The 26032-nt window shown below is 50.8% G+C and overlaps 1 protein-coding gene and 1 long non-coding RNA gene across 2 annotated transcripts; both read left to right on the top strand.

Moving 5' to 3' along the window:
* The first annotated feature begins 2755 nt into the window (after positions 1-2755).
* On the top strand, positions 2756-25541 carry CPLX4 (complexin 4). Its single transcript, XM_025931362.2, has 3 exons — positions 2756-3137; positions 9166-9253; positions 24548-25541. Exons 1-3 carry the CDS (start codon positions 2971-2973, stop codon positions 24773-24775), a joined length of 483 nt encoding a protein of 160 aa, XP_025787147.1. The 5' UTR covers positions 2756-2970; the 3' UTR covers positions 24776-25541.
* On the top strand, positions 3144-6564 carry LOC147575650 (uncharacterized). Its single transcript, XR_015242599.1, has 2 exons — positions 3144-4356; positions 4597-6564. It is a non-coding gene; the product is annotated as an uncharacterized LOC147575650 (long non-coding RNA).
* Positions 25542-26032: the final 491 nt, after the last annotated feature.

The following is a 26032-nucleotide window of genomic DNA, read 5'->3' as shown; positions in this document are numbered from 1 at the left end:
TATTTTATTTTGGAGACAGAGAGAGACAGAGCATGAACGGGGGAGGGTCAGAGAGAGGGAGACACAGAATCTGAAACAGGCTCCAGGCTCTGAGCTGTCAGCACAGAGCCTGACGCGGGGCTCGAACTCACATACCTGGAGATCGTGACCTGAGCCGAAGTCGGACGCTTAACCGACTGAGCCACCCAGGTGCCCCCAGAACTGGGTTTAAATCTTGGCTCTGCCGCTTACGAAGCATGACCTTCACTTTCTTTATACTTGGCTCCCCGGGTTGGGAGCGTTGTAAAAGAGTCTTCTGAAGTGGTCTCAGAAAATGGTAGACCCTCTTCTGCTAGAACACACAGAAATACTGGATAGAATTAACTAAGAGATGTAAATCGATTCGATGGGTTTGAAAGAAATCGGGGGAGACGACAGTCACGCCCGATCGGTATGCCTGCTGGGAGGGGGTGGTCGAGAGCAGGCTATGCACAGATAGACCCTGGGCGCCAGTTAGAGGCTGAGGAGTTCGCTCGGGGCGTTGGGGAGAGTCCTTGCCCGCCTTGCCATCGTAAAGATTTGGGATTTTATTCAGGTGTGATGAGAGATCTGTAGGTCTACACCCGGCTGTCCCATGTGACAAATCTTGGGATGTTTCTGGAGGAATCAAAAGATTTGACACAGCAGCGAAGAGTTTCCCGGATGTCCAAGTCAAAGGGCCAGTGTACCAAACTGAGGAATAAAAGGATTTTAAAGACATCCCATTTTCTCGGTGGAATTCTCGACCGGGGAGACAATGAGAGATTTGATTTGGTAAAACGCAATACCAGGGCATGAGTCCCGAATAGTTGCCACGGGTTGTAGCTGCCACCTGAAGGTCTCTCTGTGCTGCTCGATGACCCCTCCCACACGAAAGTAGAACTTGGGGGATTTCACTTTGTGAACCAAACTGTTAACATAGGCCAGATCTGCAACAGATGGCCACTTTTCTTTGGGAAATAGAAGTGGTTTTTAATCGGAAACACTGCCATGTTGTCTAAAGGAGAGCTGCGCTGGACTGGGAAAAGGGACAGAATCCCAGGCAGTGGCTTTTCCCCCGTCAGCTGAAGTGTCCAATACCCCCCTCCACTGAGGAAACGGGTTAGAAATGGAAATGGAGAGGCAGTGGGCCGAATGCATTGAGCTCCAAGCAGTGCATCTAAAAGTGGAAGTGGGCGTGCCTCGGTGGCTCAGTCGGCTGAGCGTCCGACTTCCGCTCGGGTCACGATCTCACGGTTCGTGGGTTCGAGCCCCGCGTCGGGCTCTGGGCTGACGGCTCGGAGCCTGGAGCCTGCTTCCGATTCTGTGCCTCCCGCTCTCTCCGCCCCTCCTCTGTTCACTCTCTGTCTCTGTCTCTCAAAAATAACATTAACATTATAAAAAATTTTTTAGGGGCGCCTGGGTGGCGCAGTCGGTTAAGAGTCCGACTTCAGCCAGGTCACGATCTCACGGTCCGTGAGTTCGAGCCCCGCGTCGGGCTCTGGGCTGATGGCTCAGAGCCTGGAGCCTGTTTCCGATTCTGTGTCTCCCTCTCTCTCTGCCCCTCGCCCGTTCATGCTCTGTCTCTCTCTGTCCCAAAAAAATAAAATAAAAACGTTGAAAAAAAAAATTAAAAAAAAAAAAATTTTTTTAAGTGAAAGGAGCCGGTACGAATGCACGTTCTCAAGCCAGGCACTCAGTACGGTTCCTGTTTCATTCCGAACCTTTTGTCAGTCTTCCAGATTGAGACCCTTCTGGCAACATCTTTAAATAAGTCCGTAAAAGACAACCCATCTTAGAATATATAAAAGCGAGCATTTTAGGCAAAAATCCAGATCCTACCATTCTGTGTACAATGTAGGGGACCCATTTCCCGAGAGGGCTCGTGCCCACAGATAAAATGATCAGCACAGGTTACAAAGAGTCCCCACCTCTTCGCCGTCCCACCTCCTCCTGGAGTGCTTTAATTAGAAAGATACTAACAGATTAAAGCCTTAGCCGTATTCCATTCCTCCCTTGACCTGAAGAAAACCATGGCCATTGAGAATCTGCTGCGTGTTAGAAAACCGTGTCAAAAGTTTTACCCAAGTCCACCAGCCAGTGTAAACAGAGTGTCCAGGGAGTGGGCTGTATGTAAGGGGGAAAGGTGGCCCCGTCACACGGGGATGATTTAACTCGCACTGTGCTCACCTTCTGGGCTCAAGCCCTGAAAGTGGTGCCACGTTTCCAAGCAGAAGAGTAACACCTCTGGGCAGGAGAAGGCTAAGGTGATGTCCCAGGTCTTCCTTCCAGTGAAGGGCCCGCCCTCTCGCCCTTTAGACTCGCCTCGCCTGGGTGTTTCTGTATGGGACCCGGTAACCACTGAGGCAGCACAGAATTCAGGCAAACCAAAAGGCAAATCCTCGCATGGTACTTAGAGTCCGATGAGATAAAATGACGGATCAAAGGATTATTTTTGCTTAATGAAGCATTTTGGGTTTTGAGTCTCACCGGACTCCGTTTTCAACAGGATGTGGTGCTCCGGGACTGGAGTTTGGAAATTCCATTGCAGGCGCGTCATCGGTCAGCTTTGATTAATCGGAACGAGACTCTCGCCCAAGCCCTGCTGCGCTCAATGATTTCAAATTGAGAAATGGGTAGATAGCGTGAAGGATTTTTTTTTTTTTTTTTTTTGCCTCTGGAATTAGCCTCGTGTATTAATTCAGAAAGTGGTCGGTTGCATCTGATGGTGTGCTTTAGTAATCTGAACCATCTGCCTCCCTGTATTAAGGAGTTCATCTCTTTAATCCAGCTTACCGCCCGAGTACCGCTCTTCCCTGCCATCATGCCCTTGAGCAGATGAGGCTGTGCAGAGTCCCTCGCTCTTGAACGTGTTGCCGTCGTTGAGATTTGGAGAGTTTTGTCTTTGTCTGCTTGTTCATTTGCCTTCGGGTTCTGCCTGAGTTTTGCCTTGATCTTTCTGGAGCAGAAACGATGGCTTTCTTTATGAAAACTATGATCAGCAACCAGGTAAAGAACTTAGGATTTGGTGGCGGGTCTGAAGAAAAAAAAGAAGAAGGAGGGACCTCCGATCCTGCAGCAGCTCAAGGCATGACTAGAGAGGAATATGAGGAGTACCAAAAGCAAATGATTGAGGAGAAGTGAGTACGCGGGGCTTCGTTTCCCTTTAAGAGCCTAAAGCGATGGATTCTGGCCATACCTTCTTCGGGCTTCCCGGTTTCTTTGTCTTTGCTTTTTTAGACGCCTTTTCTCGTGCTGTTTGCCTCTAGCCTTAGGAAGGAATGTTCTGTTCAGGGACCGATTTCCCAGCCTCAGCAGTTACTGTGTCCTACCGGTAGGGATGGCAGTGAACAATAATAAATGAATCTATGTGTCGTTCTTAAAGCGGCTTAACGTTTGCTCTGGTCAAGGTTCGTTTTAATTAGCCTCAGCCGAAGTGCTCAGATGACGAACTGTGAGCCTGTTTCTACGGTCTTGCCCAAACTCACCCTCCTAGCGCGTAGAAAGCTTTCAAACTGTAAGAAAGCTTTGCTCCTGGAAGAGGCACACGCAGCACAATCTTTTTTTTTAATCTTTTTTTAAACGCTAGAAAGCACAACATGGTGATTATGTCCTAAGACTTGGCTTCCCAAAGACTGTGGGTAACTTTGCAGACTGTTTATTATGAAGATTTTAAAGCTACAGAAAAGTAGAACAGAATGATGAATATCCACATAAACCTCCGAAAAAGGTCAACAGTTAACATTTTGTTATATTTGCTTATAGATGATTAGTTGGATGGATAGAACCATTTTTTAATGGTTTTGGTGTTTTTAATTTTTGAATGCTTTTAATGTTTATTTATCTTTTGAGAGACAGAGAGAGACAGAGCACAAGTGGGAGAGGGACAGAGAGAGAGGGAGACACAGAAGCCGAAGCAGGCTCCAGGCTCTGAGCCGTCAGCACAGAGCCTGACACGGGGCTCGAACTCACGGACCGTGAGATCATGACCTGAGCCGAAGTTGGGCGCTCAACCGACTGAGCCACCCCGGTGCCCCTAGACAGAACCATTTTTAAAGTAAATTGCCAACATCATGATGCTTTACCCCTAAGTACTTCAGCCATGTACCTCCAGAACATGGCATTCCCCTGGCTATATAAAATAAAAATAAAAAAGTAAAAATAAAACATCAGTAACATTTTAGCTGGGCGTTACGGAATGTGAATCCCACCACCAATTTTTCACTGCTGCAGACTGGTCTTTAAGCATAATCTGTATGTAATTTTTTTAGAATTTAAGGTAGAATCCATTTAAGACCCTTAATAACAACAAAGAATTAAAGCCCGAGCTTGAAGTTAAATGCCCATTTTTTTTAAAAAGTATTTAGTGGGGCGCCTGGGTGGCGCAGTCGGTTAAGCGTCCGACTTCAGCCAGGTCACGATCTCGCGGTCCATGAGTTCGAGCCCCGCGTCGGGCTCTGGGCTGATGGCTCAGAGCCTGGAGCCTGTTTCCGATTCTGTGTCTCCCTCTCTCTCTGCCCCTCCCCCGTTCATGCTCTGTCTCTCTCTGTCCCAAAAATAAATAAACGTTGAAAAAAAAAATTAAAAAAAAAAAAAAAGTATTTAGTAAAAGTATTTCTCAGGCGCCTGGCTGGCTCAGTCAGTTGAGCATGCAACTCTTGATCTCGGGGTCGTGAGTTCAAGCCCCCACATCGGGCATGGAGCCTATTTAAAAAAAAAAAAAAAAAAAAAAAAGAATGTCTCATTTAATAAGAGTATCTCTTGCTGCCATCCTGGCCCTTTTGCTAACGATCCCTTACGTAATAGTTGCCTAAGTCCTTTTGCTAAGATGATTATAGGTGAAAGGTTAATGACTTAGAGGAACCTGACTAACAAGGACAAAGGCCTACATTTATTTATTATTATTTTTAATGTTTATTTTTGAGAGAGAGAAAGAGAGTGTGAGCAGGGGAGGAGCAGAGAGAGAGGGAGACACAGAATCGGAAGCAGGCTCCAGGCTCCGAGCTGTCAGCACGGAACCCGACGCGGGGCTCGAACTCACGGACCGCGAGATCATGACCTGAGCCGAAGTGGGACGCTTAACTGACTGAGCCACCCAGGCGCCCCTAAAGGCCTACATTTAATGGAAACCTTGTCTACTGAATTCTTTTTTGAAAGAAATCGTAGCTTATAAACCTACCTAGAATGTATTATGCTGGGCTCTGCAGTTAATTGAAGTCAAAGAAATAATAATAAACGCCACTGCCACCACTGTGTTGGCACTGAGATGAAGCTCAGACCAAAGAAAAGCATCCCTAGAGTGTAGGCTAGATTCGCCTGCGGCGGGGGGTGGGGGGTTGGGGGGTGTGGGGGGGTGTGGAGACAGACAAACATGACACAAGGATAATGAAGAAACAGAAATAGAACAGTCGCACCTAATGTTCTCAGCTCAAGTGAGCTAATACAAAGCAACCTGTCAGAAACTTAGACTAGACATCTGATCATGGAAATAATCATTTAAGACGTCCAAGCAACAGGCCTGGTCACAGACTCGGCATTTGTGTGTTAACTCATGTCCCGGTGTCCCTAAGTTATCTGGATAGAGAAAAGGCCAGAATGCCCTAATGGTGTGGTCAATCCCGTGGGTTGGGTTATTTGCCAACTACGTGGCTGTGTGTGTGTGTGTGTGTGTGAATATCATCCATTTATGTAGTCGCACAGTTTAAGAAATGGTAGCAGGCCAATGGGGCCAGCCTGCTTCTCTCTGGCAAGAAGCACGGCTTCCGGTCTGTTGCTTGAGTTTTCTTTTTTTTTTTTTTTCTTTTTTAAAATTTTTAAATTTATTTTTGAGATAGAGAGAGACAGAGCATGAGCAGGGGAGAGGCAGAGAGAGAGAGAGGGAGACACAGAATCCGAACCAGGCTCCAGGCTCTGAGCGGTCAGCACAGAGCCCGACACGGGGCTTGAACTCACAGACTGTGAGATCATGACCTGAACCGAAGTCGGACACCCAACCGACTGAGCCACCCAGGCGCCCCTGTTCCTTGAGTTTTCAATAGCTTCATCACCTAGAACGCAACAACAGTCCATTTACCCCCCGCAACCCCCCACCATCTCTCTCAATAGTAAAATGTCCCTTTACCTTTGTTGTGGTACGGTCATTTCTGTGCGACCATTTGTTACTCGAACTTTGATAGGCATCACAGAACTAAATATAAAAGCTAAAATCATAAAGCACTTAGGAGAAAAACAATACCTTTGCAACTTGAAAGTAGGCAAAGATTTCTTAAACAGGACTCTGAAAGCAATAGCCATAAAATTTTTAAATGATGTAGGCTTTATCAAAATTGAAAATTCTTGTACATCAAAAGACCCCATTAAGAAAATATTTGTAGGCAAGTCACAGACGGAGAAAAATATTTGCAAAACATATCTGACAGAGGGCTGGGATCGAGAATACGTAAAGAATTTCTACAACTCAGTAATAAAAACAAAACAAAATGGGCAAAAGAACAAACACTTCACAAAGATTCACAAATGGCCAAATAGTACATTAAAAAAAAAAAAAAACCCACCTGATCTCATTAGTCATCATGAAAATGAAAATGAAAATCACACTAAAGTACCACGACACACACCAGAATGGCTAAAATTAAGAAGACACAATACCAAATGTTGGCCAAACTGCAAGTCCGTTCACAGGAGAATGAATAAACCAACATGACATATTCATAGAGGACAAATGCACTCAGGAATGAAAAGGAACAATCCACCGCTAAATACCACCACCTGGATGGATCTCAAAAGTTTTGTATGCTCTGCCAAAGAAGGCATAGTATATGGCTCCATTTATAAAAAGTTCTAGAACAGGCAAAACCAATCTGTGGTGGATAAAGGACAGTGACAGGGGAGCAGGTATTCGCTGGGGATGAGAGAAATTTCTCAGGTGATAGCAATGTTTTTCATGTCTTAATAGGGGCTTGGGTTACACACAGAAACGGAACCAACAGGAGAAATATACATACGCATACACGCACAGGTATATGTGGGTACGTGAGATTGATGATCAGGATTGGCTCACATGATGACGGAGGCTGAGAAGTCCCACCATCTGCTGTCTGCAAGCTGGAGGCCTGGGAAAGTTGCTGGGAGGCCTGGGAAAGTCCCGAACTCTGATGGTGTAAGTCCTAATCAAGGGCAGGAGAAGATTGAGATCTCGGCCCAAGCAGACAGACGGACGGAGAAGGAGAGAACTCTCCCTTCCTCTGCCTTTTCGTTTTAGTCAAGCCCTCCATGGATTGGATGCTATCCCCCCCCCCCCCCACGCCAAGGAGGGCCAATCTGCTTTATTCAGTCCATCAATTCGAGTGCTGATCTCTTTTGGAAACACCCTCCCAGACACCCCCAGACACCACGTTTAATCTGGGCACCTTGTGTCTTGAGTCAAGTTGCCACATAAAATTCACCAGCAATCAAGGTCTGTGCACTTAATTGTAGACAAATTTTACTTAAAGGAAAAAAAAAATAAAACTACCAACAAATGCATAGCTGTGGTTAACGGCATTGCGTGCTGAAGTGTTTGCAGGAAACAGTACCGATGTCTACAGCTTTGAAACGTACCAAAAAATAAAATGGGTAAATGACCGGGTAGAGACAGGGATGAGTATGTAATAAAACGTGTATAGTAAAGATGCTAACTGTAGACTATAGATGGCGAATATACGCGTTTCGCCGTAAAACGCTTTCGACTTTTCTGTACGCTTGAAAGTTTTCACAGTGAAATACTGGGGAGAAAAGATCTGCTTCTGCCCAAGCCCCGGCTCTCGGATCTCTCGGGCAAGTCGCTTATCCTGTTTCCCCCTCCAAAGGCAGAATATGGAAGCCTGTGTTGTCGGGTGCCCACCCTGGGCCCGACCTTTGGAGACGGGCAGTGAGCTCAGGGAGGGCCTGCGCCCAGGGCCCGGGGGTCAGTCATTTAATCGGATGGCTTCAGATCAGCCCCTCCTTCAGGCCGCCTTCTGTGTGATGGTTAAGATGATTTCCAAACGTGAAGGGAAGAAATAGAAGCCAATTTAGCCACCTGAAAAGGAAAACAGAATTCCTTTTCGTGCAAATAATGCCTTACCCCGCCAGGCCTCACACGGGCCTAACCTAGGAACCAGAATAAGGTGGGAAGCCAGCCACGAGCTCTTTCCTGGCTCCTGCCGTTGCTCCTGTGGCTGCCTGGCTGCTCTGTTCTTTCTTCTCAGTGGTCAGCTCCCCCTGGGCCACCCAGACCGGGTGGACTGGGGACAATGGTGGCCCACGGCCTCCAAGTTCACCTGTTCCAGCCACACTGCGAATGTGTCTTTCTCAGTCCCAGAGATCCCGGAGAAAAGATTTCACTCAGCTTGGGCCAATTCAATACGGTCAGAGAGCAGGGCTGGCGTATAAATCTAGCCCCTAGTGATGCCCGTCTCTGGGCAGCTGGGAGGGGAGGCAGTCACTGTGAGCTTTGGAGACATCCCCAAAGCTGGCTGCTTCTGTCGAGGTCATCCTGAGCAAGGAAGTCCATTTCAAACCAGCATAAGCCCAAGTCCAAGTAGGTGGTCCCCAGAGCATTATGGAAATCTACCCTACCTTATTTGGGGACGCCTCCTTCCAAACAGGGAAGGGAACGCTGTACAAAAATTGGGGTCCAGAAGGGGTGACAATGAAGGGAAATGGCTTTCTATAGATCCCTAAATCCCACGTGCCTCCAAGGACCCCCCAGCCCAGGATTCTGCGACGCTGTTTTTTCACTTGAAGAAGGATCATTCAGGGAGCTTGTTAAAAACATACATTCCCCTCATCTGCGCCCCCAGGGATTCTGAGGAGTCAGTGTGAGATCAGACCCAGGAAGCTGCATTCTTAACAGGCACTCAGGTGATTCTGATGTTCGTGGCCCCAAGTCGTATCTAGAGCAGCACCTTGAGGTCAACCATACACTAGGCATAACCACTCTGCCCCTCTCTGGGCTGCATCCTAAAGAGATTCCCAGAACCAAGCTGCCGTTGGGATTTAGGGGTCTGCAGTGAGTTATGACAGTAGAATGATGATAGAAAGAGAGGCAGATGTTTGGGGGCGTAGGAAGGTTTATCTCCACGTCTGGTGGGAATGTCCGTAGCTCTGTCTATCCTTTGATGGCTTATTCTATTCTTTTACTTTTAGGATGGAAAGAGATGCCGCATTCACACAAAAAAAGGCAGAGAGGGCATGCCTCAGAGTCCATCTCAGAGAAAAGTACAGGCTCCCAAAGGTGAGACGCTCTATACACAGTAAGCATCCAATAATTTCTGAGATACTAGCACATGGAGAATGTTTGATTATCGGCAAAGGGTCACATTCATGAATACACACACACACACATACACACATTTGTTTGTCCTCGTTAAGGTGTTTGATGTCGTGAAAGAGCATTGAACTTGGAGTTCATGAAAAGTAGATTCCAATCATCTCACCTCTATAAACTTCCATTTTGTCTCAACCAAATGGAGCTAAAAGCCACAAATGCTATTTTTATGTAAATTTATGTAAAGATTATAGAACTTCTCTGTGTAAATACACAAGGAGGGTATAATCACTGGTATTTAATGTCGCTGGTATTTGATAACACAAAATAATGTGTCACATGATAATGTTCTATGGGCTGCGTGCATATCAACCCATTTAATCCTCGAACAGTCCTCTGGGGTGGTTCTATTATCACCTCCGTTTTATGGTAGAGGAAGCAGAAGCATGGAGGAGGTCAGTCCGTCCTGCCAAAGGCCACACAGGCAGGAAAGGCAGAGCCCAAGACCTTCTACCATATTCTGCCTGTATTTCAAAGGAACGGTCTGTTCCTTCTTTATGGAGGTGATGTCATCACCCCGCACTAGGCGTCTATCCATCTCGGTGCTGGCGGTGAGAACGAACACCTGTAGATTCTGGTCAAGTCCTGGTTTACGGATGGGAAGAGAATGTGTGGCCATGTTACGGCAGGCTCAGATGCACGGCTCCCATGGGTCCCCTGCGGGTCCCCCGAAAGCTGACTTCAGAAGCTACAAGCACTAATCGAAGGGGGAGAGAGAGCTTGGCTGTCCCTGCAAGGTCAGTGCTGAAGTCACCCAAGAGTTAAATTTAGCCCCAACTTGTGGGGGAGACTGGCCCCTTAGATGCCCTACGAACCATGTTCTGCTCTCACAGAGGGAAGGAAAACTCACAGTGAGATTTAAACATTTTCACAGCAACCATCGAATTTTGAAAAGCGCGTCTTTGCTTTTTGCCTCCCTGATTCCGGCCTCATGCTTTTTTGCGTTGTGCTTGCATCTTGGAAGAGTGGGGCACTAGACACGGTCCCCGCCACTCCCATTGTCTAGTGGATTATCCAAAGCTCCAGGGACAGCACTGGCCGTCTTGAGGAGAACCGGGTTTTAAGTCCGGTGCAACCTCAGATGGCTTTTTAAAATATCTGGGCCTCAGTTTCCTCATCTGTAAAATGGAGACAATGACACCTGCTTCACAAAGTCTTTGTCTGAGCTAACATCGCGTAAAGGACCTCGTACAGCCACCTGCCTAAAGGAAAGAGCTCAACAGAGGACAGCTCTTATTTCGCTGTAATTATCTCTATGCCCAGAAGTCTTATGTCTTCCTAATAAGAGCTGGGGGTCTCAAAGACCTCGCGGAAGCACACTGATATGTGCAAACGGTGCAACAACTCGAGGTCAAGAATCTGAGCTTCTGCTTGCTTTCTCCCCACGGAGGTCTCAACGGTCTTGCTCATTTCCAGAGCCTCAGGGATGAGCACCTCACGCAAGGCTCAGCAGCATGGCCCTGACGGTCTTCAAAGAAAAAATAAGTACCAGATGCCTGAGTCACGCTATCCCTTGGGACAAGAGCCTCTCCCAACAAAAGCTATAAAAAGAGGACAGAATTATAAGCCACGAAATGTGCACGTTCATATCCTCTCTGGAGAGAATCAGGCCCAGGGGAGTGGCAGTGACTGTATCTGCACAGGCTTCTGCTCCCTGAAACCAGCTGGGGGTGGGATGCGGGAGCGAGAAGAAGTCAAGAAATTGTCAACAGTGGAGCCCAGGATCTTTCATTGCGTGGTTTACCAAGGCTCATATACCCCCCTTTCCCATAGCTGCTTCAAATGTATAATGCGTGTGAGACCCCACCTGATTTTTTTTCTTCGACCCCGAGAAAGACCTATGAGCTCACCTAAGAATCTAATGTCACTGTCTCTTTTTAGACATGAGGGAACTGCGGCCCCCCGGGGGGGTCAGGTTGCTTGGCAAAAACCCACAGCTACTGACCGACGGAACCGGGATGGGAACGTCGGCCTCTCAGCCACGAAAAAGCGTGCCTTACGAAAGGGTTTGAGCACAGCTCCCTCTGGCCCCCCAAGGTCTCTGCGATCGCTACTCTCAGCGTTCGAGGTGTCCCCAAAGTTTAAGCGCAGTTTTGTGGCTTAAACCTGCGTGAAGGCTTTGGGGGCGGCCTGTACTGCTCAGGAGTTCAGTGAATCCCACCCAAAGCCCGGCAGACACCCGGCCTCTCCCCCTCCTGGGTCGTCTGATGGCTTCACCCGGGACCTGGGAGCCGCTACTAAATTCCAAATACAATCCAAAGAAATAGATGAGGATATCCCTTGAAAGCGTTCCACACTTACTCTTTCCCTGCAGTTTGCTTTCAGATGGGGGCCTCCCTGGCCCTCTTTGATATTATGGCTGCATTTTGTGAAAATGGACTGATGCTGCACAACGTTGTGAGGATAGACCTGTGGCGTGAAAAAAATGCTAAAAATACCAGCAGGGCAATTGCCTGCTTTTCGCACAGCACGTGGAAATTCCAACCCAATTACACTGCCCATAAAACAGTAATCAATAGAAAATGTATCCTACAACCCCGCCGCTCTCCTCTTCCGCTTTGTCCCGTTGTCGCCAGGTGTGACAAACGCCCCCACGTCGATGCGGCACCTTACCCGGTGAAGTCCAGCCCCACCCTTGGACACCCCCTCCGTCTCCCGTGGCTGTTACAGGCCACACGTTCCCCTCGCACCCGCCCCATCCGGGCTCGGGGCGCAGCGGGCCTTCCGGACCCGATCCCCTGCCCAGGGTTAGAAGGATGCGCTGGGGGACAGACGCGTTTGCCAGGCTGAGATCAGCCCCTGGCCGGCAGCTTCCTGTCCGTGCAGAGCGGCCAATCCTATGGTGACAGGAGCCGGGCCCCGCGCGCCCCCTGGTGTCCCTAACGCAGCGCGCGCGCGCGCGCGCGCCGCCGCAGGGAACGGCCCCGCCGCTCTGATCAGTTCTTCCGCGCGGTCTGTGGGTTGTAGCAGGGACCCTGGCGGTGGGGGACAGAAATAAATGTATGGACGTGAAGTTTTTTTTTTTTGAGGGGGGGGAGTCTATTCGGTTGCTGCTAAGGACCAGATTGTGCATTGTATTGTGAAGCGGTTGCTGCGCTGGCGCCCCTGGAAGGGCCCGGTGGGCTCTCCAAGGAGCAGCTGTCACAAAACAGGAGGTGGCAAGCGCCCGTGAGGGGCCCCGTGTGGGGACAGGCTGGGAGGGGAGTGTCCGAGCAGCGGGATCCTCCCGTGGTGCGCCAGGACGGAGAGCCAGAAGACAAACTGGTGTTAGCCGTCTCCGCGGTCAGCAGGATGGAGAGGGATTTTGAAATGCCAGTGACTGAGGGCGAGGAGAAGGAATTGGAATATTCAGCCCTGACGTCGGGGAAATCACCACTGTGGGGGGCAGTCTTTCCCTGGGCCTTGAAAGCCGCGCTTGGATTCTTCTACCGGACCAGGCCAACTTATCTGGAGGGGCCCGGGCTGCTCCATATTTGGAGCTGGATGTAACTCTTAGGTGTTCCTTGATTGTGCAGAAGGACTCCCGGAACCTTTAGAATGCCACCCCAAAACCATAATGGGGCTTGAAGTTTCAGGTCTTTATCTCCTGGATGTTCCCATGAGGAGCAAGGGGGCTCTGGAACCTCCGGCAGTGCCCCCGGGCATCGCTGTGATTGGGAAAGCTCCAGGCCACGGCAGTGTGTCCAGTGACCCAGGGAAAGGAATGAGGGGCTGGTGGCCAGCGCCACACCCTTGGAGCCGCAGGGGAGGCCCGGCCAGGAGCTGCCAGGCTAGAGACGGGGCAACAGACCCCCTAATCGTTATGTACATCCTCTTCGTGGGGCTTGGCATCTTGATTACTTCACTTAATTAATTACTTATCTGAGTACTGAATTAAAACCAGCCATCCTGCTGTGTGTGTGTGTGTGTACATATATATCATTCAGCTCTAAAAAATGGAAATCTTTCCGTTTACAACCACATAGATAGGCCGGGAGGGTGTTATCCTAAGTGAAATAAGTCAGACAAAGACAGTACTGTATGATCTCACTTGTATGTGGAATCTTTTAAAAAAAGAACTCGAGGGCGCCTGAGTGACTCAGTCAGGTCACGATCTCGCAGTTCATGAGTTCGAGCCCCGCGTCGGGCTCTGTGCTGACAGCTGGGAGCCTGGAGCCTGCTTCCGATTCTGTGTCTCCCTCTCTGTCTGCCCCTCCCCTGCTTGCACTATCTCTCTCTGCCTCTCTGAAAAATGAACAAACATTAAAAATTTTTTTAAATAAAACTAAAAAAAAAAAAGAAGAACTCATACAGAGAAGAGATTGGTGGTTGTCAGAGGTGGGCGGAGGTGGGGGTGGGGTGGGTGAAATGGGTGACGGTGGTCAAAGGGTACAAACTCCCCAGTTATAAGTCCTGGGGATGGAAGGCAGGGCATGGCGACTGTAAAAAAAGGTCATCAAAAGACATTGGTAAGGACAAATCCTACCAATTGTAGGATTTTACTCGTTGTTAACAATCAGCCATAACCTCCGGGTGTGGGACACCTCCCGCCTGTCCAAGCTCTCCTTCTGGAGCAGGTGTGGGCTCCTGGACCGCCCCTGGTACTCGGCTCCTTGACCCCAGTGTCTGAATGGTATTTCTATTTTCATTAAACTTATTTTTCACATGTCTGAAAAAGCCCATGTCACTGCATAATCATAAAGCTCATTTAAATCAAGGGACTTGCCCAAGGTCACACCTCTTACTGTGCCACACAGACCTCCAGCCTCCTGATTCTTCTACCCAGTGCTCTCTGTGTCCCATGCTCCCTCCACCGTCTCGAAACCATATCTCCGCCCGGAAGGGTGGCCTTGAGAACGAACACAACCGTCCAACAAGAAAGCAGTGCTGGGCAGAAAGCAAGAGGCACCAGGACCTTCCTGAGCTCCTAATAACAACCTTTCCCTCCCCTCGAGGTGCAGACTGCTAAGCCCCGTGTTGTCTTATAAAGTCCATATTGGGTAAGCAGCCATTCTAATGGTATTAGCGGTCCACGGGGAGCTGGATACATTCACTAGGTCTTCCAGCTAACGAGGGATGCCCCCTGGGTGCCTCATTCACAATTCCCCAGGGTCACCGGCACAGGAGTCACACAGCCAGCAGGAGGCGGTTCTGGGCCCTTCCCCTCACCAAGGCCCAACGGAGAGCAGATTTGAGGAAAATGTCTTCCCGGGAGCTGTCAGATCTAATGAGGATAACTATGTCACATTTTGGAATTAGAACCGTATTTTCTAAAGCAACTATTTGGCTGGCGTTTCCCGTGAAAGAGTTTCACTGATTGCTGACTGGTGGGGGGAGGAAATGTGGACTGGGAAAAGGAGGAATGTGGGCCCAGCCCCCCAGGGCACAGTAAAAAGCCTCCTCTCCCAGCTCATCGGTCACTGCTAATGACAATGCCATTTATTGCGCCCGGGTCCTGGGACGACCCCTTTTATTATTATTACTTTTTTAATGTTTATTTATTTCTCAGAGAGAGGGACAGAGAGTGAGTGGGACAGGGGGCAGAGAGAGAGAGGGAGGCACAGGATCCGAAGCAGGCTCCAGGCTCCGAGCTGTCAGCACAGAGCCCGACGCGGGGCTCGATCTCATGAGATGTGAGATCGTGACCTGAGCCGAAGTCGGACGCTTAACCCACTGAGCCACCCTGGCGCCCTGGACGATGATTGCAGGAATCACAGAAGCAAATAAGTGCAGTGATCAAACTGCAGGAATCCGAGGTATTCATAAGAAACTGCCTGCATGTGCACTCTGTGGACACGTCCTCCGGCTTTCAAATCACAGGTACCCCGAGGACTCCTGGCGCCCACGGGAATCCATGATGCTCACGTTAGGTTTGGGTCTCGCTTGGCTGATCACCCCCTGTCCTGTATCTTCAGGGGGTGTCCTTTTTCCATGTCTGTTGTCTCTCCTTTAGAAAGAAGGGCAAATCTCTCCCAAGGAAAACAAGCAGCTAGCACCTGCTGAGCAAACAGTCCTTTCTAGGTACCTTCCCCGAGTCACTGGTTCCCACAGCTCCGCTGAAACCTTCCTCCTTCGGATGCTGGGTAGCCTGTCTGGAAGCAGCAGGCGGCTCTACCGTTTTCTCGGGACACCTCTGTGTTTCTCTTCCCTTCCTGCCGCCTCGGCCAGCGCTTCCTCCAGAAGCCCTCTCTCTCCTCAGCTTCCAGGCCTTGCGCTGCAACTGTTTCTCCTGTGTCTTCTTCGTGGCTTAGCCTTCCCCTGTCTGCCGCCCCCCCCCCCCCCCCCGGTTTTGGAAGATTCCAGGTCTGCTCTTTTTCCCACTGAATCTGCACACTCTGGCCAGGGGACGGCGTCTTGCTGTGGCCTTCAGCTACCAGCTGTCTGTGTGGGACGACTCTCAAAGCCATTCCTGCAGCCTACCTCGTCTCTATATTTCACTGCCGCGTCTGGCCGTGGCTCATATCCAGAACAGACCAGCCAGCTCTCCCCCAGAGCTGCTTCTCCTGGAGGCCCCATCTCCACCGATGCCCCCTCGCCACCCCCCACCCCCCACTTCCAGCCAATTCCCCAGGTTCAGCTCATCCCCAAGGGCAGGCCTCGTCCTTTCTTTTCTTCTTTCTTTTTATTTTGAGACAGTCAGAGAGACAGCATAAGTGGGAGAGGGGCAGAGAGAGAGAGAGGGAGACAGAGAATCCCAAGCAGGCTCCACTCTGTCAGCACTGAGCCCTATGCAAGGCTCAAACCCACCAACCGCGAGACCACGACCTGAGCCAAAACCAAGAGTCGGACGCTCAACCGACTGAACCACCCAGGCGCCCCAGCATTTCTCACCTCTCTTACTACAACAGCTCACCAGTGGCTCTTCCCCTCAAAATGGCAGAGGTTTCCAAGATGCAGATCTGACCCTGTTTCTCCCCTGGTTAAAAAAAAAAAAAGCCTTATCCTAACTTCCGAGAGTCAAGTCCCAATCCCTTGCCCTGTAGGCCATTAAGTGGCTCCTGTCTTTCCGGTCTCGTCTCTTGCAACTCCCTGCTCGGATTGGACTTTCCTCCCGCTTTGCTCCCTCCACTCTGCTCTCCGCGACCCCTTTCCTTCCCGTGTAAGACTTCGGTCTTAGTGCCACTTCTTCTAGAAACTTCTGTGACCCTCTTCTCCCCACTGCCCTTCCTGTCGCGCTCCCATCATCCCCGAGTGCACGTCTCTTACGTGTTCTTACCACCCTGGGTAGTCTCCCCTGCTGGACTGTGTGCCCTTTAACAAAGGGGCTGAGCTGTTCATCTCTGTCCGCAGCGCCTCGCACGGTGCCTGCCGTGTAGAATTGTGTGTGCACACACACCTACACACACGAAATGTTTGCCGAATGTCGGATGTTATTGGGAACAGGGGGAAAAAAAAATACAGAGATCCAAGTATCGAAAACAGCAGAAAGAATTTATCTGCTGTAAGAGTTACATTAAAAATAAATCTTCCTGAAAAGAACAAGTCTGGGTTAGACATTCTAACTGTATAAAGTACAAAGTCTGTGTTATAATTCAAATGCCACACGTCTGCAAAGAGAGGAAGTAACGCGTTTGAAAGAAAGCCACACGATGCTTTCTAAAAACAAATGCGCCCCTCTCCCTAGCCAATTCAAAATGTATATGTAAGTCAAGCCAAATTAATAAGAGAAAACAGTTCCACAATGAACCCTAATCCTATTAACGGAATTGTCAATCTAGGTTAGTCATTGAAAAATAATGTTGTGCCCCCTGCTGAGCTATATGATTTGGTTACACCTGGTGTTGGTCTGCTCTATTCAGGGCATCATTCATTTTGAATAAAGGTGAAGATAGGAGAAAATCTATCGGTGGAGTTGTCTTTAGACTAATGTCACGTTGGAGGCTCCCTTGGAACGGAATTTAAAATTTGCCTCTTAAAAAAAGAGAGGATTCTGTGGACCTTCCTTTGTCCGCCTCCTCCAGATCCGGAGCCCTTGGGCTGCCCAGCAGGGTCTGAGACTCGGAAACTGCCCCCCCCCTCCCCAGCAGCTGTTTCTGGGGGCGGGGCTGGAGGCCATCGAGGCCCGGCCAGGGGCCCTCCCTTCCTTCTCCTCCCCATCCTCTCCCAGCTCAGTTTGCTCCGTCTACTCGTGCCCTTGAAAGAGCCATGGACTGAATGTCCTGCGGGGACATGGGGAAGGCGAGAAAGAGCCAGGGGACATGGGTACAGCGGCAATGTGGGACACCCCACTCTGCCATGCCGGCATTCTCCGGTGATCCTGACAGCCCCCACCCCTGTAAGGGAGGTAGATATTATTTCCCCTTCACGGATGGGAGCCCTGGTGGGGAGGGCGATGGGCGGAGAGGAAGAGGGGTTTCCCAAGGTCACACCGCCTGTAAATGGCGAAGCAAGATAAGGCACCAGGCCGATGTGACCCCACCGGCCACAGCAGTGCAGGCTGCTAACCCCTAACCAGCTGAATGACATTTCTGCAAGTTTCTTTATCCCTCCAGACCTCAGTTTCCTCCTCTGTAAAATGAGAGGCTTGGATGGTGACCTTTAGGATCTCCTTGAGCCCCTCGGCAATGCCTTTGTAAGGGATAGAAGTGGAAGATGCACACAGTTGGTGTCTAGAAATTCCCATTCCGTATGGGTCCTATATGTGTGCACCCTTTCAACCGAAGAAGTCAGATCCACACCCTCTGTGCAAGTGGCTGAGGAGGGAAGACGTTGGTGCAACGGACGAAGCAGCTAGCAAACCCCAGACAAGATCCCCCACGCTGCTCAGATACGAGAATCACCCGGTAAACGTTTTAAAAATGATATCGCCTAGAAGTACCTGGGTGGCTCGGTCAGTTAAACATCTGACTTCAGCTCAGGTCATGATCTCTCGGTTTGTGGGTTCCAGCCCCGCTCGGGCTCTGTGCTGACAGCTCGGAGCCTGGAGCCTGCTTCCGAGCCTGCCTTTGTGTCTTCCTCTCTCTCTGCCCCTCCCCCACTCGCGCTCTGTCTCTCTCTCAAAAATAAGCATTTAAAAAAATTATTTAACAAATGGTATCGTCAAAGCCCCTGCCACGGACCATTGGAGCCAATCCTCTGGCGGTGGGTGCTAGCCATTTTTCTAGGCATCACACGGGATTCAGCGGCCCAGGGAGGGTTGAGAACCACTGTTCTAAGGGATAGAACATACACTTGGCTCTGACCTTCAGCGACAAATGCTCAGAACAAGGATGAGTGAGTGGGTCTGCTAGAGTCTGGCCCCCCGGGCCTCACGCCTCCCTCCCTCCTGGTCCGGCCCGAATACCCCTTTACCTTTGGCAAAGCAGGCCATGCTCACTTTAATTTTCCATGGAGGTGTTTGTGGACTGGCTGTGCTCTTTAATCTATACCCCGCTCCCCCAGGGTCTCAGGTTCCAGCAGGACAGGAACGAGGGATGGCTGTCTCCTTGCCTAGAAGCCAGTACAGCCCCTCTACTCATACCTAGGCCAGTAAGAGGAGGTTTGTAAAGACTGGCAGCCAGTGGTCCTCACAGAGATGGAAACATCTAGTGTTAGATCAACTCGACAAAGAAATCCATTAATCTTAGCTGTTTGGAATTGTGTAGACCAAAGAGAAAGAAACAAACCGAAACCAAAATAAAACCTGGCTAGAATCAAACAGGTATTTGCTATATATCCAGGTTTGATTGACTAGATTATTTTTTAATGTTTATTTATTTTGAGAGAGAGAGAGAGAGAGAGAGAGAAAGTGAGTGGAGGAGGGGCAGAGAGAATGAATCCCAGGCAGGCTCCACACGGCCAGCACACAGCTGGACGTGGGGCTCGAACTCACAAACCGTGAGATCATGACGGGAGCCAAAAATCAACAGTCAGACCCTTAACCAACTGGGCCACCCAGGCGCCCCCTGATTGCCTACATTGGAAAAATGTGGTGAACGCTCAGCTTTTTGACGGTTAACTGTTGAAGATACGATCGTTTGTCAACGTATCTCCAGTTTGGTACAAGGTGAAGGCCAGTTTGTCAAAATCTAGGGCGCAGCGTGAATCCAGGGTGGTGCTGAGCCTTCAGGGAGAGGTCAGAAATCAGTCACAGGGTGTGGGGCTATTTAAATAATGGGGCATTCAGCACTGGCAATTAAGATTATAAATCTGGTTAAAAACCAAGAGATTAAAAACTGCTTCTGGCCAGCCGGCACAAAAATAATTAGCTTTTAACTGCATTAAACGATATCCCAAATTGATAAGATTTCTAGAAATGAGAAGACCTCTGAGACAGAACCTCTGGGAGTAAAGTGTAGCTTGTCTGGCCCCTAACGGTCGGCTGGTTCACTCACTCACTCGCTCGCTCACTCGTTCACACTGTGGTTCTCAGGCTCAGGCTCCTTCCCTGCCTGGAGCTGATTCATCCCGTCTATAACTTGCATCTGGGGGTGTGCGGAGGCATTACTGTCTTTCCTTGATGTGTCAAAATATCCCTGGTCTCCCCAGGCTGATTTGTCAGTGGGCAGCAGAAAGTCTATGCAAGCCATTTGTTGCTTGGATTACAGACAAGGCCCCGTCATCAGGGAGGTTCATTAGGCCAGGAGACAAGGCCGCACAGGGGCCGCCGTATAAATTTCATTTATTCTTCTATGGCTTGCTCTGGCTCGGATCTTTCTCTCCAGGGCCGATACTCTCCCCGCTCTGCGTCACCGTCCGTGCCTTCTTTATCGTGGGGACCCTTTCAGCAGGGATTGTGAGAGCAAACTGTCCTTTTTCTCAAAAATATTGATAACCACAGCCACCCTCGTCCAGGGCTTTGAAGCTTAGGGGACCGTGTCACGGCACGTCTCCTTCGATCTGCTCAGTAATCCTCTAGGGCCCTTCCCCCGGGCATCGGAAGCGGTAAGGTGACTTGTGAAAGGTCATGGGGCCGGCAAGTGACAAAACAGGAACTCGAAGCCAGGTCTTTCACTGCCATAGGTGGCCGCGGTGGGGGGAATCGTGTCATTCCGCCACAGGAGACCCCTTTTCACACACAGGACCCTCGCCCTTGGCCTGTCCTAGGTCTGGGGCCAGCTCACGTGGTTAGGACCCAGCACTAATGAGGCCGGGGCCCAGGCTTGGTTCCCAAGGGCTTCGTTTTGTCCTCTAGCCCCTGCCGGCCCCACCTGGTTGTCCTACCCTTAGTCGATTACCCAAGGAGACCAATCCCAGTGCTGGAATCGTCACCTGAAGCAACCGTGCTGCTGATAGACGGTCAATAGCATTGTCCTTCTAGAAGGATGGTGACGATAGCCGTTGATGACACCGAATACTCCCTTTAGACTGGACAATCGGAGCCACCCGCCTTGGGCGCCATGCTTTAGAGGGCTCCCCTCTGTCCCTTGGACTTTATTCTTTCACATGGGGTGAAAAGTCTCTAGGGCCAAAGAGACAGGCCCGCCCAGAGCCCACGGCCCTCTTTTAGACCACACTCGGGCTGCCCAGGACCCCGAATTCCCGGCCTAAATGTATTCTGGATCCTCTCAGGCCCCTTCACCAGGTCTGTGCCCCGGAGAGTGCAGTGAGCTCCTGGGTCCTGCTAAGCCTGATGAGGAGGGCAGGAGGTCCAGTACTGGGAACCTGATGGCACAAGGTTCCCAGGGAGGGACGGAGCCAGGGATGGGGGGGACGGTGGGCTGGTCGTGAGCCTGGAACCTCTTTCAGTGCTCATCCGCCGGCTCCCACAAACATTCCCATGGGTCTGGCAAAGGGTGAGAAGCCTGGCAGCTTTCTCCCAGAACGGAAGACATTGTGCAGAAAGGGAAACAAATAGGCCCCGCCTTCCAGGAATGTGACTGTGGAACGAGGGGGGGGGGTGCATTTCTAGGCCAGAGGGAAGGTGCAAAGAGGGCAAGGGCTCTGATAAGGCTGACCGCCATAGGCAGGAGTCACGGTTATCCGATGCGAATCTGCAGCCCACCCCTGGGAGTTATCCTGTTTATGAATAGCCACCCCCGGTTGACTGCTTAATAATTCAGATGTCATCTAATTAATCCTCTACAATTCTAAGGCAAATAATAGAATCCCAATTTACAGATAAGAAAGTAAAGCTCAGAGAGGTTGTGTAAGGTGCCCAAGGTCACACAGCCTATAAGTGGTGGTGGTAACCCTCACGCTCAGGCAATCTGATTCTCAAGCCGACAGTGGACCTCCCGGCACACTGGCCCAACGGAGTGGAAAGGCAAGTCAGCAGCTATGAAAATAGAGCTCTTTACGGCAAGGCAGACCTGTGCGTTTAAGGATTGTTAACGCTGTTGTAGTCCCTGACCACAGGCTCCTTGAATCATTCGATAAACATTTACTGTCTGTGTCTACATGCCAGACACTCTGCTAGGTTCTGAGACGTGTAGATGAGTGAGTCACAGTCCTATCTTCAAGGGAAGGAGAGTTCTTAAACTTAAGCAATGCACCAGAATCACCGGGAGGGCAATTGCTAAGTTGAAGATTGCTGGGCCCGCCCCCACAGCAGGTCTGGGTGAGGCTTGAGATGTGCATTTCTTTCTTTCTTTTTTTCAGTGGTTATTTGTTTTTGAGAGAGAGAGAGCGAGCAAGTTTGGGAGGTGCAGAGACAGGGGGACAGAGGATCCAAAGTGGGCTCTGTGCTGACAGCAGAGAGCCCAATGCGGGGCTCGAACTCACGCACCGCGAGATCATGAGCCGAAGTCGGATGCTTAACCGACTGAGCCACCCAGGCGCCCCAGGGGATGTACATTTCTAACAAGGTCCCGGGAGCCGCCGAGGCTGCTGGCCTGGAGACCCCACTTTGAGAAACGCTTTGGTAGAAGGTGCCAATCAAGAGCCCCTCTGTGAGTTGTGAGGCAAAGTCGAACGCCACTGCTCGGCCTGCCCCAGGCAAGAGGAATGAAGAGAGAATAAACCTGAAAGTCCTCCCCGAAGGAAAATCTGTTCCAAAGCTTCCCCCCCGAGGCAGCATGACGAAGTCGCCGGGTGAAAGGAAGGCAGGGAACCGCCCTCATGCACCGGCCGGCTCTCTGAGCACCCACTGGCCAGCCCACCCCACTTTGGTCCCTCTAGCTACCTGTCCCTGTCCCCCCTCTAGCTACCTGTCCCTCCAGGCCACAGCGGCTTCTCCAGCCAGTTTTGACTCTGGTGACATCCATAGAGATCTCATTCCCAACCAGAGGGGCGGGGGGTGCCAGCATTCCCAGGAAATTTCGGGGTGCGTGAGAGAGGGGAGAGGTCGTGCATTTCCACGAACTGAGAACGGCCAGGCTGAAGTCCTGCCTTTCCTCTCCTCCCCGCAAAAAACGCCCAGAGGGTAATTAGCAAGAAAGGCAACTTCTAGAGTAGGTAAATAAAAAATAAATAGAAATGGAGGACTGGCTGGGAGCCCCTGCGGATTAACTAACTAATTAATCCCCACAACAGTTTGACGAGGAACTAATTAATCCATTAAAGCGCTTTGAGGGGCCAAGGCCTGGCCAAGTGCAGGGAGAGGCTTCTCGCCCTTGGGAGGCTGCGGCCGAGAGCGGCTCTTCCCAGAGGCCTTCAGGGTGTACCCCCAAAGGGCACGTCCTTTCTGCATCCCAAGTCAGCCTCTCAAGCGTCTCTGCAAACCCGGCTTGCCGTCTCTCTGCCCAGAGACCCAACCAGAAGAAGGAACTCGGAGGGAGCCACGGGGCCCTAGAGCTGGAGAAGGCCCAGGAAATCCACTTTACCGATGGAGCACAGAGCATACACCTCACTCTGGCTGGCTCTTTGTACCCGGAGACAACCGATGTCTGTTTACAGTCGTTTATTCTCAGCACCCAGGCGAGGGGAATTCATAGTCTCCTGCAGGTGTTGACCTTCACGCCATCCGGGAGAGCTGCAGGTGTCAAAATCTTTCTAAAATCACATGGGTGAGGTCTGATGAAGACTAAGCGTTCGTGGGGCACCTGGGTGGCTCAGTGAAGCGGCTGACTCTTGAGGTCGGCTCGGGTCACGATCTTGCGGTTCGTGAGTTCGAGCCCCGCATCGGGCGCTACGCACCGACGGTGCAGAGCCTGCTTGGGACTCTCTCCCTCTCTCTTTCTCTGCCCCTCCCCCACTTGCTCACGCTGTCTCGCTCTCTCTCTCAAATAAAGAGATATATCCCTTAAAAAAAAAGACCTAAGCGATCATTTCATCTTTGTGTGAATTTGCATGCCCTTTGGTCACCGCCTGACAAGGTGGGAGAGCCCCAAAGTCTGCTGAGCTCTTTCCCATCCTTCGCTTTTCTAATGCTCTGTAATCTTCTGGGCCCCTGGCGCCCTGTGTGCTTCCTGTTACAACCTGATCTCAGAAATCATCGGATACAGCCATCTGGGCATAGAAAGTACCCTCACCTTTCCCAGGGAAACTTCTTCTTTGGATTTTTCTCTCTACTTAAGACACAAAGGCCCCACAGCCAAAGGGGTAAAGGAATGTCTACGACCAGGGGGCACGCACTATACGTCGCTGCGGAACGGCCCCTCGTGGAGTCACAAAAGGAACCATGTAAGGCAAACTGTGACGGTCGCACAATACGATTGAGTACCAGCCGTGACACAGCCGATTCACTTAATAACCAAGGGCTATGTGGCAGACATACTTCCGGGTTCGAAGGGGGGAAGGTTGAATTTGACGTGATTCTGTGCCTAGTAGAAGAGGGGGAAGGGTCAAAGGTCAAGCAGAAGTTGCTACGGTGACGGAGCCGGGTCAGGCCGCGGTGAGCCCAGCCCCCACCCTCCAGGGTGGGAACAGCCAGGGCCACTGAGTCACAGACTGCTTAAGCTCGCAAAGCCGCCCTGAGGCAGAGTCTACCAGTCGGTCTGTGATTCCCCGGCTTTGCTGGCACCGCAGGACAAGGAGGGCTTCTTAAAACCCGCAAGGCTGGGCTCCACCCAAGAGCTCCTGATTCGGGGGACGGGGTGGGGGGGGCGGGGTCTGGGGCGGGGCCCCAGAGTTTGGCTTTCTAACAGGTTCCTAGATGATGCTGATGCTGCGGGCCCGGGGACCGCTGCTGTGGGACGCGTGATCGGCCCAAGGTGCAGCGAAAGAGGGAGGGGCGCGGCGACCAGCCCCCCCCCCAGCCCCCACGATTGCTACCGAGCCCAGGCTCCGCGGAGACACAGCCGAGCGTGCCATTCGCGTCATTCATCCCCAGCGGAGGGTCTTCCTGCTCCTTTTACTGTTCGTTCGGTGGTTCAGTTGCCTCCGCGTGGTTTCTCGAGCTCCGCGTTTGTGTTTTTTGCACAGAGTGAAATGGATGAGAACCAAATCCAGATGGCTGGAGATGACGTGGATTTGCCCGAAGATCTCCGGAAAATGGTAGACGAAGACCAGGAGGAGGAAGAGGACAAGGATTCTATTCTCGGGCAGCTCCAGAATCTCCAGAACATGGACTTGGACACCATAAAAGAGAAAGCCCAGGCCACCTTCACGGAAATGAAGCAGACAGCAGAGCAGAAGTGTTCTGTGATGTAAGGGGCGAGGCAGGGGACGGGAGGGACCCGGGTCGAGGGGGCGGTGACCAGAGTCCTATGGAGCGTTTCGAGAACATATACTTATGTGTAGCGAACACAGAAAAATCCATGTCGATACACTCTCCACAGACCCATAGACAACAACTCGATGTTCTGAATGTTCCCTGTAGAGCGCTTAGCTAGCACCTTCCAGGAGGGAACATACTTTCCTTTTAAGTTATGAAGTGTGGCCCAGGGTGACGTTTCATCCGTGAGCGACGCCGAACACAGATCTGCTTAAAGGTCGTTGGGACAGACAGGAGGAAACAACGCAAATGGTACTTCCTCTCCTCTTTCCTTTCTTAGAGGGGAGGGTCTCGCCCTCTCTCACCACTAGCATGGCTCCAGGCCCCTTGGGAAAAGATGTGGGAGGTCAGGGAGCCCTCTGGGATCCCAGGCTTCAGGCTCAGGAGCAAGCAAAGACCTCGTAACCTCTCACTCCCGGGCAGCCGGACACTGTTGATGCTCCCCATCGACTTTGGCCTTTGGACACTTCAAGGCCAAGGGGCAGTGGCAGGGACGAAATGAGACAGGAAGGTGGACTTCACCAGCCCTTTGCATCATTCTAGAGGCCACGTGAAGACTGGGCTTGAGGGGGTGACGTGAGAGGCAGGGGGCAACTGGGAAGGCTGTGGCTATTTCCACGTTCACCATCATCACCCTTTGCCTGAACTGGTGATGTCATGGGAACAAAGTGGTGGATGAATAAAGAGCCTTGAGACATTAAATCAATCTGTGTGTGTGTGTGTGTGTGTGTGTCCTCTTTTTTCTTGCCTCCCCTGGGTCTCCTCCTTCGTCTTCCTCTCCTGTCACTCCCATCCCTCCCCCACAGACTAGCTTCCAACAAATCATGCTGTCATGCTGTGCCACGGTCTTCCAGGGTGTACACGGGTTCCTTTCTCTTAACGCTTGCTCCCTTTCAAAGGGAAGTGCTCAAAAGACTTGGAATATTTACCTCGGAAACACTTAGCGCTCTTTAACTAAAGCCAACCAAACCAAAACAAAATACTAGCCTTTCGAGGAATCCGTTCAGTGAAGAAATAATGCTCAAAGACAGCGTCTATCAAGAGGAACTGCTCCACCAGAGGGAAGAGGAACTAGGACCACAAAGTTAGGGACTAACCTCTTCTATAACCGGAGCTCCTGAACGTGCCGTGGAACACAAAGTTTCATGTCACAGAAATATGCAAATAAAACAAGGCATTAGGGTTTCAGGACC

The sequence above is a fragment of the Puma concolor genome, chromosome D3 (assembly GCF_028749965.1).
Source record: "Puma concolor isolate L17-30 chromosome D3, mPumCon1.1.hap2, whole genome shotgun sequence".
Classification (NCBI taxonomy): domain Eukaryota; kingdom Metazoa; phylum Chordata; class Mammalia; order Carnivora; family Felidae; genus Puma; species Puma concolor.
Note: the sequence above shows the minus strand (reverse complement) of the source record. Positions and strands in the feature narration are given on the sequence as shown.